The sequence below is a fragment of the Emys orbicularis genome, chromosome 3 (assembly GCF_028017835.1).
Source record: "Emys orbicularis isolate rEmyOrb1 chromosome 3, rEmyOrb1.hap1, whole genome shotgun sequence".
Taxonomy (NCBI): Eukaryota; Metazoa; Chordata; order Testudines; family Emydidae; genus Emys; species Emys orbicularis.
In genome coordinates this window covers 108,044,224-108,060,393 of record NC_088685.1, presented here as the reverse complement: position 1 = coordinate 108,060,393, position 16,170 = coordinate 108,044,224, and the positions used below count along the sequence as shown (strand labels likewise).

The following is a 16,170-nucleotide window of genomic DNA, read 5'->3' as shown; positions in this document are numbered from 1 at the left end:
GCTGGCAGGGCACTGCCTTCAGAACTGGGCTTCCGGTCAGCAGCCACCACTCTCCAGCTGCCCAGTTCTGAAGGCAGAGCAGAAGTAAGGGTGGCAATACCACAACCCCCCTAAAATAATGATGCAACCCCCCTGCAACTCCCTTTTGGGTTAGGACTCCCAATCTGAGAAACGCTGGTCTCCCCCATGAAATCTAAATAGTATAGGGTAAAAGCACACAAAAGACCAGATTCCAGAGTCTGATGTTTTTCATGGCCGTGAATTTGGTAGGGCCCTAAATATAGTGTTAGTGAATGCAGTTATTTCACTGACATTGTAAGAAGACTGTATTATTGCCAGAATTTTGTATAGTATTCTTATTAGGCAGTGCCACTGTATTCCGTTTGCTACAGAATCACAGAAACTGCATATGGAAATGAACAAAATTAGGTGATTTAGCTCATTCTTTGTTGTTAGAATATATTGCAGAGAATAATCCTATTTCTAGCGGTGAGTCCACTCCAGTTAACAGATCTCAGCATTAGGGACATTTTGCCTAATCATCATTCTAATCTTCCTTTGCTCATTTTCTTCCTGGCTCCTAGTATACAGTATTATAATACTACAGCACGGAATACAGGGCCAGATTAAATGCAGCAACTCAGGGAAGAGTTTAGGGAGACAATTCCTCTTGGAGTTCCCAGACCAAACAGCCATAGCACCATCCCTTATCAACATAAAGGTGCACTCCCCTAGTGCATTCCTCCATCTCTGCGGGCCAATATGGAGTGGGGTGAAGGCGGAAATGGGGGCAGGACCATGGCCCCATCCCCTTCTGCCCCTTTTGGTATGGTTAGCAGCTCATGGGGAGCTAGTAGAGACTGCACTGTAGCTGGTGCCACTGCAGGAGACACTGCCACAAGTTGGAAGAATCTTTGTTCCCTCCAAAAACAATGAGAAGTCCAGTGGCACCTTAAAGACTAACATTTATTTGGGCATAAGCTTTTGTGGGTAAAAAACCCACTTCTTCATATGCATGGGATTTTTACCCAAAAAAGCTTATGCCCAAATAAATCTGTTAGTCTTTAAGGTGCCACTGGACTCCTCGTTGTTTTTGTGGATACAGACTAACATGGCTACCCCTCTGATACTTTGTTCCCTTCTGCTCTTTGCACACACTTAGTAGGGACAGTCACAATCTGGCCCATAATGGACCAATTCCTCCATCCCTATTCCAACTGCTTGCTCTGCTCAGGCTGTGGAAAGCAGCTGGGTATTTCCCCCTGGCATCAGTTAGCTCCCTGCATCCAGAATAGGATGTGTGTCACACATGGTCCAGGAGTGGGATACGGTGTCGCCAGAGAGCCTTGCATTCTGGTGATACCCAGCCAGTGGAACCATTCCTGCCTGCATAACTTAGAGAAACCTTAAGCTGCTCTAAAGTTTTGTTGGGAACTGCAGAACTAAATTGGCCCCGGGTCAGTCTCAAGACTGAGGAAGTGGAAAACTGGCTGAGAACTACCTCAGGTTCTGTGTAAAGTACAGCTCAGTTTGACCTGACCCAGCATGTTAAGAGAAAACATTATGAAGAGCCTCTACTAAACCTACAGGGGCTGGTTTTGAAACTTAACTCACTAGCTTTTCATTTAATCACTATGAAACAGAGATGCAAAAACACATGCTTGTGCTGGTCTCCCAACACATCACACCACATCTCCCCCTCCTTCTGCTCAGAAGCCCAACGTGCTCCTTATAGGCCAGGGTACAGGGGAAAGAAAGGCCCTCCACGTCCTTAGCTTAGTTTTGAACTTGCTACCAAACACGTAATGCAATAAAGCACATTCACTAGATGTTCGGCTAAAACATCTTCTCTGATTCTGTGTACACCACACACTTCTATGGGATAAATGGGAGCGTTACTCCTTGCACACACAAGACTCTGGATGTTGGGTAACTGAGATAGGAAATCCACTAAACTGTCCCCTTTGGAGAACACTGTAAAAACCACCTATGTCCTAAATTGTCTATATTGTCTTCCTCAGATAGCTGCACTTTCTTTAATCCTTCCCACATGCTGGCTTTACATAGCTCACACATCGATGGGCTCTGTTAACTTGGGATGATGTTATTTGGTTTGCACCTGAGCTCAAGTTAGTTTTCTATCATAATCTGACATCATTAAACATTCTGGGCCAGATCCTCTGGCCCCGCTGAGCTGCACTCAACACAATAACAGCAGAAGGAGTGAATGGTGGTTTTAAGGTGGATGAGAACTGGATGAGTCTTGGGTCGATCTGTGCCAGCCCAGAATTTCCCTGCTGCCACATGGCAAGGAAAAGAGACCGCAGGAAATGAGGCATGGTCAGGACATTTCTGTGCTGCACCTGTCCTTGGCGACTGCTTTGACCCTTGACAGTCACTGCAGCCCAGCATAAGTCACAGTTGTCTTTAGACTGTTCTCATTAAGTGTAGGGGACCAGCCTGCACAGATCTGCACTTGGATGAGTGCAGTGCCGAGAGGAGTTTCAATCCACTCTCCATTTGCACTCTCTCAATTTTAACTGCATTCCAAGATCTGGACCACTGTGGATCGGTGATAAAACACAGGGTCATGCTTTACAAATAGGGAATGAAGAGTAAGCTCAGGGGGAAAGGATAGGTGAAGACATTCTGTCTCCTAGACAATGCCTGGTTTAAGAGTCTGAGACCCAGAGACCCCTTATATAATGACCTTCATGTCTTGAACCCAGGCCCTCAGGGCTCATGGGAGCAGACACACTCCAATACTCCACCTGGCAGCCTGCTGATGATGGCTTGCCTGGGACCACGGGTGAAAGTAATTTAAAGGACTTACCAGTACTCCGGAGTCCTTAGGAGGGGGAGGGGCCTCAACCGGAAGAGGCGGGGCCTTTAAATCCCTGGGCACTTTAAATCACAATCGGAGGAGGCCCCAGCCTCTGGTGGAGCTTTAAAGGGCCCGGGGCGCCGCTGCAGTAGCGGCAGCCGGGAGCCCCTGGCCCTTTAAATCACCGCCAGAGCCCCGCTGCCGCTCCCCCAGGGCTCCGGCAGGCTCTGGGGATGATTTAAAGGGCCTAGGGCGGTATCGGCTACCGGAGCCCCGGACCCTTTAAATCGTCCCCAGAGCCCTGGGGAGGTGGCGGCGGGGCTCCGGCAGCTATTTTAAGGGCTGGGGCGGTAGCGGCTGCCGCAGCCCCAGACCCTTAAAATAGCCGCCGGAGCCCCGCCGCCGCTACCCCAAGGCTCCGTCAGCAGGGCTCTGGTGGCAATTTAAAGGGCCCAGGGCTCCAGCCGCTGCTGGGAGCCCCAGGCCCTTTAAATTGCTGCCAGGGGAAGCTGATCCATCCCGGTATGGCGCACTGCCTCTTGCTGGTACACCGTACCGGGGCGTACCGGCTTACTTTCACCTCTGCCTGGGACCCACCAAGCTCAGCTCAGTGAGAGGCTCTGCCCGAGTTCCAGAACAGCTGATTGGCCCTATTCAAGCAACCAGCAGAAACAGGAAGCTGTCTGAATGAGGCTCCGCCTTGCTCCTACAGCTTGATTTCCTGGCATCCCGACCTAGCTTGACTCCTGGCATCTGACTTGTGGTTCCTGACCTCCAGTTTGTCTCCTGCCTCTTATTCCCCTTCCCCCTTCCCACCCCAGTATCCTGACCCAGCTGACTCCTGTCTCATGACTGTGGACTCGGGCTCTGACTACTAGGTCTGGCCGCCCATGACCCAGCCCTGACACCTTGGTGCTAATGGGCAGAGGGCACAGAGTTGCATCTCTCTCTGTCTGGGTCAGATATATGCATAATAGTTCACCGAAAAGTGGCATGTAACAGCTCTACTGAGAGCTAATTGTCCACCGATCGACATAATCATAATATTTAAGGAGTTATGTAGCTATACAGAAAATTATGTTCTTATGGTCTTTGAGTTAAGGCAGGTCACCAGGAGGTGACATGCCTCAGAAATGTTCCTTTCAGGCAGGAGATAACAGATACCTATCTACCTATCTGGTCATTTGTGTATTGTATACTCACAATTTATGCCTGTTTGTACTGAGCCACAGGCTAAATAAGGGACTGCAAAATCTATGAGAGGAAGTCTACAAAATGAAAAACATCAGGGCATGTCCTGTTTATGAATAAAGACAAAAGGATAGGACTCGTATATCTTGGGGAGCAAAAAAAAAAAAAAAAAAAAAAACACAATGGATCCTTCACCTAAGAAGCTGACATGTCTGTCTCACAAAAGGAGGGTCACAGCAGCTTAGCTATAAAACTCCATAAGGATTTTGGAGTGAGACAAATTCTACAAGATATGAGAGTATCTAGTTAGTTATGAGAGTATCTAGGCTCTAAAATGAATGTTATGTTTTTATTTTATACGTAACCACTTGTTTCCAAAACATCTACTTGCTATTTCTTGAATCTCTGTCCTTTGTTAAATAAACGTATACCTCATTTCTCTGAAAACAAATCTAAGCGCTGTGATTAAGCAAAGTGGTGATCTGGGGTGGAACTGGTAAGCTGGGGTGTACAGTTGCTTTGGGAGCAGTGAATCTGTGAATGCTGCACACGACCAGTGGTCCACGGGCAGGATACTTCAGGGAAAGGTTCGGAGGTCTCGAGGGATGGACTGTGCCTACTGCTAAACCATAGAGTCACAGCAGAGCCTGCAAAGGCCTAGAGGGCAGTGCTTGTGTTGCCTGTGGGGTAGTGGAGCAGACCCTCAGCAGCCAGAGACAAGGCTTTCTCACGCTAAGGGCAAGTGCAAGGTGCCTCACAGCCCTGGGTACTCCCAGGAAGCGTCACAGCGTCCAGCGTCACAGCTGGTGTTTTGACACCTAGGGCCCAACACCAAACATTTTATACACACATTCCACTTTTTGTAGAAACAAACAACACTAATTACATCATTCCTAACAAAACTGTAGGTTAGATTTCACTTCACCACAGCTGAAGTTGTCAAGATTTCTCGTTCCAAAAAATTAGCATTTACAATGGAAAAGCCAATTCACATTAATAAAACTGGGAGTTCTTAAGAGATGATAAGCAAATGAAAAAGCTGATCTGTGAAAAGGTTGGCAATGAGGACAACACTACGTAACACTATCACAGGGATTAGTGTGAAAAAAACAAACTACAGTGAACACACTATGCCACAGATGGGAAGATAAAGGGCCAGACTTCAGCCATGGTGCAAAGCAGGGTAAACTGACCCTAAGAGGTCACCTGAAAATTACTCAGGTGTGGTGGAGTTCTCAGCTGGCACGAAGCTGGCTCCTACCCCAGCTGTCCCCTGCCCTCCATTCTGACATAGGCTGCATGTCTGGATGGGAAAGAGCATGCGTGGGATGAAGCAGAGCAAGATGCACTCTGCCAGTTCTGTACTGACGTATGGTTCCACAGGGATCGTATCCAACTGGCATAAATCAGAGCAACCTCTAGGCTGCTTTAGTTTATCCCAGGGCACTCAATGAATTATAGAGGCATAACTGGATCTCCGATCCCCCAACTCTCCATATACATTTACCAAGTGCATCTTGGAAGAGTAACAAATCTGTTCCCAGATTCCCAATGTTCCCAGTACTTGGCATTTGAAGTTATTAGAGTTGGTTGGAAATTCTGACAATGCTGATGCATTGAAATTGAAACATTTTGTGGAGATGATTTGTTTTTAACAAATTTGCAATGGAAATCTACCTGTTTTCCTGCCAGCATGCCAACCCAGCTCTTTGGGAGCTCACCTAGCAGGATGGCAGATTTCTTTGACAGTGTAACAATATAGGGGGGAAGCGGTAGATGTGGTATATCTTGATTTTTGTAAGGCTTTTGATACTGTCTCATATGACCGTCTCATAAACTAGGGAAATAAAACCTAGATGGAGCTACAACAAGGTGGCTGCATAATTGGTTGGAAAACCATTCCCAGAGAGTAGTCATCAGTGGTTCACAGTCAAGCTGAAAGGACATATCGAGCAGAGTCCCACAGGGATCGGTCCTGGGTCCAGTTCTCTTCACTATCTTCATAAATGATTTAGATAATGGCATAGAGACTATATTTATAAAGTTCGAGGACCATAACAAGCTGGGAGGGGTTGCGAGTGCTCTGGAGGATGGGATTAAAATTCAAAATGATCTGAACAAACTGGAAAATGGTCTGAAGTAAATAGGATGAAATTCAATAAGGACAAATGCAAAGTACTCCACTTAGGAAGGAACAATCAGTTGCACACATACAAAATGGGAAATGACTGCCTAAGAAGGAGTACTGCGGAAAGGGATCTGGGGGTCAGAGTGGATCACAAGCTAAATATGAGTCAACAATGTGACACTGTTGGAAAAAAAAAGCAAACATCATTCTGGGATGTATTAGCAGGAGTGTTGTAAGCAAGACGCAAGAAGTAATTCTTCCACTCTACTCCATGCTGATAAGGTCTCAGTTTGAGTATGGTGTCCATTTCTGGGCGCCACATTTCAGGAAAGATGTGGACAAACTGGAGAAAGTCCAGAGAAGAGCAACAAAAATTATTAGAGGTATAGAAAACATGACCTACGAGGGAAGAGTGAAAAAATTGTGTATGTGTGAGACATAAAAACAGTTTTCAAATACATAAAAGGTTGTTACAAGGAGGAGGGAGAAGAATTGTTCATCTTAACCTCTGAGGGTAGGACAAGAAGCAATGACTTAAATCGCAGCAAGGGAGCTTTAGGTTGGACATGAGGAACAAATTCAATAGGGAGGTTGTGGAATCTCCATCATTGCAGGTTTCTAAGAACAGGTTAGACAAACACCTGTCAGGAATGGTCTAGTTATTATGTAGTCCTGCAATCATGGCAGGACGACTGGGCTAGATAACCTGTTGAGGTCCCTTCCAACCCTACACTTCTATGATTCTATGACAGGGAGCCAACAGTCTGGAAGCCCTGAGAGCCCCAGCTCCTAAGCTCCCATCCCAGGCTCTTCTGAAACTCAGCTAGTGGGCTGCCACCGAGTGGGGCTCCAAAGGCTCCCAGAATCTTGGCTCCCTTTCAGCCTATCAGGCGATCTGGTGAAGAGCCAGGAACCTGGAAGCCCTGGGAGCCCTGTTCCAAATCTCAGAGGCTCTACGGTTAGCCAGAACTCAGAGCGCTTCCAGACACCTGGTTCCTCCACAGCTCACCAGGCAGTCTGACAAGGAGTCAGAATCTGGAAGCCCTAGGAACTCCAGCTCCCAGCTCAGCCAGGGCAGACCTGGAGATTCCCAACTGCCCTTCAGCTCACCAGTCTGACTGAAGAGGAAGTAGCTTGGAAGAGCTAGCTCCCAAACTCCTAGGCTTGTAACTCCTCAGCAGCCTGGGCTCCCAGGGTCCACGGCTCCAGGGCAGTCCACCAGGCTGACTGCCCCAGAGCTGGGACGTCATTCCCTTTCATGGGAGATTGTGAAATGTTTGAATTTTATTCCAAATCGGAATGAAATCAGTTTTCAAAATATCAAAATCCTCCACAAAACGGAATTACCTTTCCCCACCCCACTGTATCCTATGCCAGACAATCCACATACACCTCCAGACGACCGTAAGAGGAAAAAAACATGTCCTCGGAATCAACTGCGAGCACCATGCCACTGACAGTGAATTTTGAAGGCAAGATCAGAGGTTTAGGGTGCAAGATGGCACACAAAGGGGGTCTAGACTAGGCTTCTTTCTGAAAAAACTGCTGCCTCTGCTACAGCTCCAGTCACTTGGCAGTGCTAGTGCAGGAAAGGCTCCTATGGCTGCTGCTACCTGTTTTAAAACCATTCTGTTTATCCCTGTTCTGAGCAAGTTTCAATGATGTGGTAGTAAAAGCACTGTCAGCTGTCAGAGCCTTGTCTAGCCTAGCAGTCCTGATGTCGCTACCACCCATGCAGCTGCACCTGGGATAACAATGCAGTGAGATCTGTCAGGGAAAAAAAGTCTAGTGTAGACAAGGTAAAAGCTTAGACTTGCTAAGGAACCCTAAAGCAACTTATGAACTAAAACTCGAACTGAAACGACAGACCAGGGATTTCAAACCTAAAAAGTGACCATTTGGAAACAATATCCTTTTCTCAATTTCAATTTACTGCTGGGCTAACAATGAGAGTTCACTGCCACTTTATAATACGGAAGACTGAATAACTAAAATAATAATACTTAGCTCTTATATAGCATTTTTCATCAGGAGATCTCAAGGTACTTTACAAAGTCAGTCAGTCTATCTTTATCCTTGCTTTTACAGATGAAGAAACTGAGGCACAAAACGATGCAGTGACTTGCCCAAGGTCACTCAGCAGGCCAGTGGCAAAACCAACACTAGGTTTCCTGAGTCCCAACCCATTGTTCTATCCCTAAAACCACACTGCCTGTCCCAATGGTTGCTAATTTCCAGTACACAATGAATGATCCAGATTTAACAATACAGTATATGAGACTGAAAGGAGCAGTGAGAATAAGCAGGCTTCCATCATGAGTGTCATCCTGCCACAGTCCAGCCTTCCTTTCTCACTGAACATCAGTAATATACTTCTGTCCATTTCTGACCTTTTTTGTAGGCTTTGCCAATACCCATGGCGTCACATGATCCAAGAAATTTATGTTTCCTTACCTCAGCTGATATGGAGGGATCTTGGTAGCAGCAGCATCAGAAGATTCCAAAGTTTCTGTATGAGTAAAGGAAAGAATAAGAATGTTAAAGGAGACAATGTATTCAGAATCTAAATACTCTACATTTCCACAGTTCTGAATTATTGTTCCCAAACCTGACTTCTATCAATAGCACTGACAGTTAATTTATAACTTATAATTTCAAAAAATTCTCTGTGGGCCTGATCCTGTGTGAGGTATTGAGTGCTTTTCTCATTGTAGGGAACCCTTCTAGATGTCAGCATGATGAAAAGACTATCCTGTTCCAGGGTCCTGTATATATCTACAAATTTGCACCAAAATAACAGCAGCTGTGGATTACAAATGATTTAATTATTTCAGTCCAAATCTCTGTGTGGACACTGTTCCAAAATCAGCATCCACCTGGACTTGCAACAAAATAACTAAACTGGTTTTAGGATATTGATTTAGTTACATTGGTGCAAGTTTATGTATAGATTAGGACTGTCGATTAATCGCTGTTAACTCATGTGATTAACTCAAAAAAATTAACTGTGATTAATAGCACTATTAAACAATAGAATACCAACTGAAATTTATTAAATATTTTTGGATTTTTTCTTCTACATTTTCAAATATATTGATTTCTATTACAACACAGAATACAAAGTGTACAGTGCTCACTTTATATTATTTTTATAACAAATATTTGCACTGTAAAAATGATAAAAGAAATAGTATTTTTCAATTCACCTCATACAAGTACTGTAGTGCAATCTCTATCGTGAAAGTGTAACTTACAAATGTAGATTTTTTTTTGTTACATAACTGCACTCAAAAACAAAACAATGTAAAAACTTTAGAAACTACAAGTCCACTTAGTCCTACTTCTTGTTCAGCCAATTGCTAAGACAAACAAGTTTATTTACATTTACGGGAGACACTGCTGCCTGCTTCTTATTTACAATGTCACCTAAAAGTGAGAACAGGCGTTGCAGGGTATTTACATGCCAGATATGCTAAACATTTGTATGCTCTTTCATGCTTCGGCCACCATTCTGGAAGACAGGATTCCATGCTGATGATGTTCATTTAAAAAAATAGTGCATTAATTAAATTTGTGACTGAATTCCTTGGGAGAGAATTGTACGTCCCCTGTTCTGTTTTACGCATATTCTGCCATATATTTATGTTATAGCAGTCTCGGATGATGACCCAGCACTGTCCCTGCAGATTTGACAAAACACAAAGAGGGTACCAATGTGAGATTTCTAAAAACAGCTACAGCACTCGACTCAAGTTTTAAGAATCTGAAGTGCCGTCCAAAATCTGAAAGGGACGAGGTGTGGAGCATGCTTTCAGAAGTCTTAAAAGAGCAACACCCTCAGTTCTGCGGCAACTACAGAACCCGAACCACCCACACACACAAAAAAAAAAAAAAAAAAAAACCCTTCTGCTGGTGGCATCTGACTCAGATGATGAAAATGAACATGCATCGGTCCACTCTGCTTTGGATTGTTATCGAGCAGAACCTGTCATCAGCATGGATGCATATCCTCTGGAATGGTGGTTGAAGCATGAAGGGACATATGAATCTTTAGCGCATCTGGCATGTAAATATCTTGTGATGCCGGTTACAACAGTGCCATGCGAACGCCCATTCTCACTTACAGGTGACATTATAAATAAGAAGCGGGCACCATTATCTCCTGCAAATGTAACCAAACTTGTTTGTCTGAGCGATTGCCTGAAGTAGGACTGAGTGGCAGGGCTGGCTCCAGGGTTTTTGCCGCCCAAAACGGCGGGGGAAAAAAAAAAAAAAAAGCCGCGATCGGCGGTAGCTCCACCACGCCGCTTTCTTCTTCGGCGGCAGGTCCTTCCCTCCGAGAGGGACCGAGGGACCCGCCGCCGAAGAGCCTGACGTGCCGCCCCTTCCCCATAGCCGCCTCAAGCACCTGCTTGCTCAGCTGGTGGCTGGAGCCGGCCCTGCTGAGTGGACTTGTAAGCTCTAAAGTTTTACATTGTTTTATTTTTGAATGCAGGTTTTTTTGTACATAATTCGACGTTTGTAAGTTCAACTTTCATGATAAAGAGACTTGTATTAGGTGAACTGAAATATACTATTTCTTTTGTTTTTTTCAGTGCAAATATTTGTATTCACAAATAAATAGAAAGTGAGCACTATATACTTTGTATTCTGTGTAGTAACTGAAATAATTATATTTGAAAATGTAGAAAACATCCCAAAATATTTAAATAAATGGTATTTTATTATTGTTTAATTGTGCAATTAATTGCAATTAATTTTTAATCACTTGACAGCCCTAGTATAGATCAACCCCAGCACTGACTTATGTTGCTTGAACTCTCTCTCGAGTCACAGCCTCTCTCTGAAAATGTGTGTGTAGCTCATGACACTTGGTTCATTTTCACTAAAACAGACACTCATTTTATTAGGTAGTTAACAACAAGGTATGTGCAGTGAGGTGCTCTCAGAACTGACCTCTTAGCATAAATTAGTGGTTGAGAAGTCACAGAACAAAAAAATTGCATTGTAACAGAAAGCACATTCATCAAAAGACACCTTATGTATGTGCTCACTGAGAACTAAGAAAAAATACTTCCAATGTATTGTACTTGGTATACCACCCAACCAGCCTTATCTTTGTATGGAAGATACATATTTTTAAAGAATTCAGTGTTATATTAGACTGAATGATTGCATGTTATTAAAACAAGCAGTGGTTCTGCAATCATCTTGTTTGCTCAGCATCTCTATCACTGGCACTTTTGAATGGTAAAATATTACTTCTCTTTCCAGTGAAATAACTTAAGGGCCTACACCAGATCTTGCTCTCAAAGAAAGGTGTTAATAATTCCAATGTAATCAACAAACACACAGTTCCCTTCATATAAATACTAAAATATCCATAAAATATGCTTATAGTGGTTTGAGTCTGAGAAGGAAAAAAAGCTACACATCATTTGTTTTTCACTTGAATAGCTGTTTATACACATATTTATACTGCTCCAATCACAGTAGTGTCTAGGCACCAATATGGATTTCCTCTGAAATCACTGGGCTGTAGCAAACCACGGTTTGGCCACACAGGGCAACCTGCACTTTTAAAAATGACATCAGATGACTGAATCACAACATATACATTTGATGGGATAACAATAAGATACCTGCCAGTGAAACATAAATTTATTCATTTTTTATTCTCTCTAGTTTTAACATATCATGTGATTCACTGCAATTAGAATGCACCTGAACATGAGTTGATGATTCACTGAATATAGTAAAATCAAAAGCATTTTTTTTAAACACAAAAGGGACATTAGCTTGACACCTGTGAGAGATGAGTAATTCCTCTACCCAGAAGTACCTCAACCTCAACAGCTGTCCTCATTAAGTCATCATACCTCCTTTTCAAATTTAATTAGCAGTTGTAACACCCTTTGATATGTTAATAGCTAACCCTATACAGTCTATGCCAGTGGTTCTCAAACTTTTTACTGGTGACCCCTTTCACATAGCTAGCCTCTGAGTGCGACCCCCCCTTATAAGTTAAAAACACATTTTTATATATTTAACACCATTATAAATGCTGGAGGCAAAGCGGGGTTTGGGGTGGAGGCTGACAGCTTGCAACCCCCCATGTAATAGCCTTGTGACCCCTGACTCGTGACTATATAAGCTCCCCACTGTTGTATCAACCAGGCAGTTTTTGGGTCATTCCCTTCTGAACAGTTTTATGCCAGCCTGACAAAAGAATTTACTTACCTAGCAACTAAGGTAAATGCAATTAACGTATTTCAATAAAACCAGTGGTGCTACTACAAGTGCAAGGAAACTGCCTGCAGTGGGCTCACATCAGCCTTCCAGCAATGGTGAACCACTGAGTCATACACCTGCAAGCTCATATAGGTTGCTCGAAAAATATATAATTAAATACAATCCTACTTAAGACTGTCTGAGCCCTGGCTGGAAAAGAAAACATTGCAAACAGCTCGGTTTTCCTGAACTATTGGCTGAAGGCCAGCAAATCGATAGCAATGTGTGCATTAGAGCCTCCAAAGTGGAGGGTGGGAGGAATCCTTTAACACAGGTATGGCTTAAATCAATGGGAGAAAGGACCCAAGAAATGGTAGGCAGAGATTTCCCAGGCACGGCGTGTGCACAATTTAAACACTGCAAATACATTAACAGCGTACCCATAATGGGAGCCGGGCAAAGCAGGACGCTGGGGCATGCACTGGGAGAAAGCGCCAGGGGGCAGGTGCCCCCCTTGCCTTGCCCGCTTCCTTACCAATGGCCCAGCCGCAGCTCTCCTTGATCGCTTTGTATTTGTTCCCCGACGCTTCCTTCTGCAGCTTCCTCAGGATTTCTTCCATCTTGGCTCCCCCAGGGACCCTGCACGGCGCGGCAAGGAGAGGCGGCTGCGGACGGCAGGGCAGAGCGGGTGTCGCCCCTCGCCCGGCTCTAAGCGGGGACGGTGCGCAGCATCCTGCCCCGGGCGCGCTGCTGCTGTTGATGAATCACGCTAAGCTCCATGACGGAGACACGTCAGTTTGTGCCGCTGCCTCCTCCCCCTTGCCGGCTTCCCCGCGGACAGGTCCCTGCGGTGCAGCTGGGCTCCGGGAGGCGGCGGGAGGTGTCGCTGCTGCCGCTAGGAAGCCGAATCCTCAGCCCCGGCCAGTGCCTGCCTGGAGCCGGGCTCCCCAGCCCAGCGAGGCCCCGGGAAAAGGTGGCAGAGGATTTCCTAGCCTGGGAAGGGACGGCAGGGGATGGACTGGGGAGGGAGAGCGAGCGAGCGCGGTTGGCTGATCCCGTGAGCAGACCACAGATGCAGTGTCCGGGCTTTCCCGCCAGTGCACACCTGAAGCCCTGGTCTCTCCACCGCAAACTTATGTTCCTGTAACTACGTGGCTCAGGGTGGGGGGAAAGAGCCGGCTCTGTTGCACAGCCAAGGGCTTGCCGATTTCACAGCCCATAGCCACTCCCATGGTGAACTGTCACTACACGTATTATTGCTGTTCCCTAAGCGTTTGCAGCCCAAGGCAATCGCCTCCTCTTGCCAGCCCTGTGTGCGCAGGCAGCGCTGAAACGCCCTCCCAAGCGACCTGGGGATTACAGGGCACTAATAAACCCCCGGCCTGTTTTCATTGTGCATTTAGGTCCTAATCCTGCTGCCTTTGGTGTCGGTGGTCAAAATCTCACCGTCTTCAGTGGGATCAGGAGCAAGCCCTAAATACCTAACAATTCCCTGTTGTGTGCAGAATTAGTTTAAAGGAATAGTGTCAATCTTGAAACCATACGTTGTAAATAAAGCATAAAAATGGCCATACTGGGTCAGAGCAATGGTCCATCTAGCCCAGTATCCTGTCTCCAACAGCAGCCAATGCCAAGTGCTTCAGGTGGAGTGTACAGAACAAGGCAGTTTTAGAGTGATCCACTACTGTCTTCCCCTCCCAACTTCTGACAGTCACAGGCTTAGGTCACCCAAGCATGGGGTTGCATCCCTAACTGTCCTGGCTAATAGCTGTCAGTTGATGGACCTATCCTCCATGAATTTATCTAGTTCTTTTTTTAACCCAGTTTTATTTTTGGCCACCACAACATCCAATGGCAATGAGTTCCACACATTAATTGTGTGTTGAGTGAAAAGTACTTCCTTATGTTTGTTTTAAACCTTCTGCCTATTAATTTCATTGGGTGATTCCTGATTCTGTATTGTGAAAAGGTGTAAATAACAATTCTCTAGTCACTTTTTCCACACTGTTCATTATTTTATAGATTACTATCATATCTGTCTCCTTTCTAAGCTGAACAATGCTAACCTTTTCACTCTCTCCTCATATGGAAGCCATTCCATACCCTTAATTTTTTTTTCTTTTTTGCTGCCCTTCTCTGAACCTTTTCCAGTTCCACTACAGTATATTGTTTTTGAGATGAGGCAACCAGAACTGGACACAGTTTTCAAAGTGTGGGCATAACATGTATTTATATAGTGGTATTATGATATTTTCTGTCTTATTTTCTATCCCTTTCCTAATAGTTGCTAACATTCTGTTAGACTTTTTGACTAATGCTGTGCCCTGAGCTGAAGTTTTCAAAGAACTATCCACAGCATGTGTATTTATGTTCCTTATCAAATTCTTTCACCACCAAAAATCAATCCAATGGTTTGGTAACTGCTGATGCTCTTTGTTTACTTCGTGCTTTTTTCTTTGTTTGACTATGAAAATGAATAAGAATTTCAATTTGTTTATAATCAGTTTCACTGTCATATATGTAGTGCTCCAAAGTTTGGGCTTGAAGCATTGCAAAGCAATGTTTAAGAAATCCATTGTTTCCATTGGACACCTTTTAAAAGTAGTGTAAACATTTATCTTGGTTTTAGATTTTTAAAAAGTTTGTTTTATAGCATTTACTTTGGAGCCATACTTAGGTTACCGTGTCTCTTTAAAATAATAAATAGGTATTAATTAATTATTATTTATTATTATCTCTTATATAACACTTGTTTTCTGTGACTATGTTCTGTACTTGCAAGTCTGAATTGTTAGATAACAATTTTGGTTTTTTCACTCTAACTAGGATGAACCTATAAACATGCTCTCTCAGTGATGTAAGCCACTCTCCCAGCTTCCTGCATTATAGCAACACACCAGCATTTCTATAATTCAGATAGCGTCAAGACATCTGTTTTAGAGGACTTAGATTTGATCTTTAAATTGATGTGCTTAGTAGGATTTCTTTGAAATTTGGTGTGCCTCAGGAGGGTGCAGAATAAGGTTAAAGATGCAGATTCTGAGACATTTAATCCCCCTCCCCCATCCCTCCAAAAAGCCATTTTTCAAAAATGTTTCTAGATAGAGTTTATTTTTTTTGCCTAGTGCTAAATATCAAACTAGTTAAGTCCCAGGCAGACTGCGAAGAGCCACAAAAGAATCTCACAAAACTGGGTGACAGGGCAGATGATAAATGCAAAGTAATGCACATTGGAAACCATAATCCCAACTATACTTATAAAATGATGGGGTCTAAATTAGCTGTTACCACTCAAGAAAGAGATTTTGAAGTCATTGTGGATAGTTCTCTGAAAACATCCATTCTATGTGCAGCGGCAGTCAAAAACCAAACAGAAGTTTGGGAATCATTAAGAAAGGGATAGATAATAAGACAGAAAATATCATATTGCCTCTATATAAATCCATGGTACTCCCACATCTTGAATACTGTGTGCAGATGTGGTTGCCCCATCTCAAAAATGATATAGTGGAATTGGAAAAGGTTCAGAAAAAGGCAACAAAAATTATTAGGGGTATAGAACAGCTTCCGTATGAGGAGAGATTAATAAGACTGGGACTTTTCAGTTTGGAAAAGAGACGACTAAGGGGGGATATGATAGAGGTTTATAAAATCATGACAGGTGTGGAGAAAGTAAATAAGGAAGTGTTATTTACTCCTGCTCATAACACAAGAACTAGGGGTTGCCAAATGAAATTAATAGTCAACAGGTTTAAAACAAACAAAAGGAAGTATTTCTTCACACAACACACAGTCA

General features: G+C 44.0%; 1 protein-coding gene across 1 annotated transcript in view; it reads right to left on the bottom strand.

Annotated features, from left to right (window-relative positions):
- Positions 1-12,994, bottom strand: part of ARFGEF3 (ARFGEF family member 3) — a 123,664-nt gene extending 110,670 nt beyond the window's left edge. Inside the window, exons 1-2 of the mRNA XM_065401811.1 lie at positions 12,910-12,994; positions 8,598-8,652 (exon numbers count right to left, since the gene is read on the bottom strand). Coding sequence (XP_065257883.1) covers positions 8,598-8,652; positions 12,910-12,994 — 140 coding nt within the window. The remainder of the gene's footprint in view (positions 1-8,597; positions 8,653-12,909) is intronic.
- Positions 12,995-16,170: the final 3,176 nt, after the last annotated feature.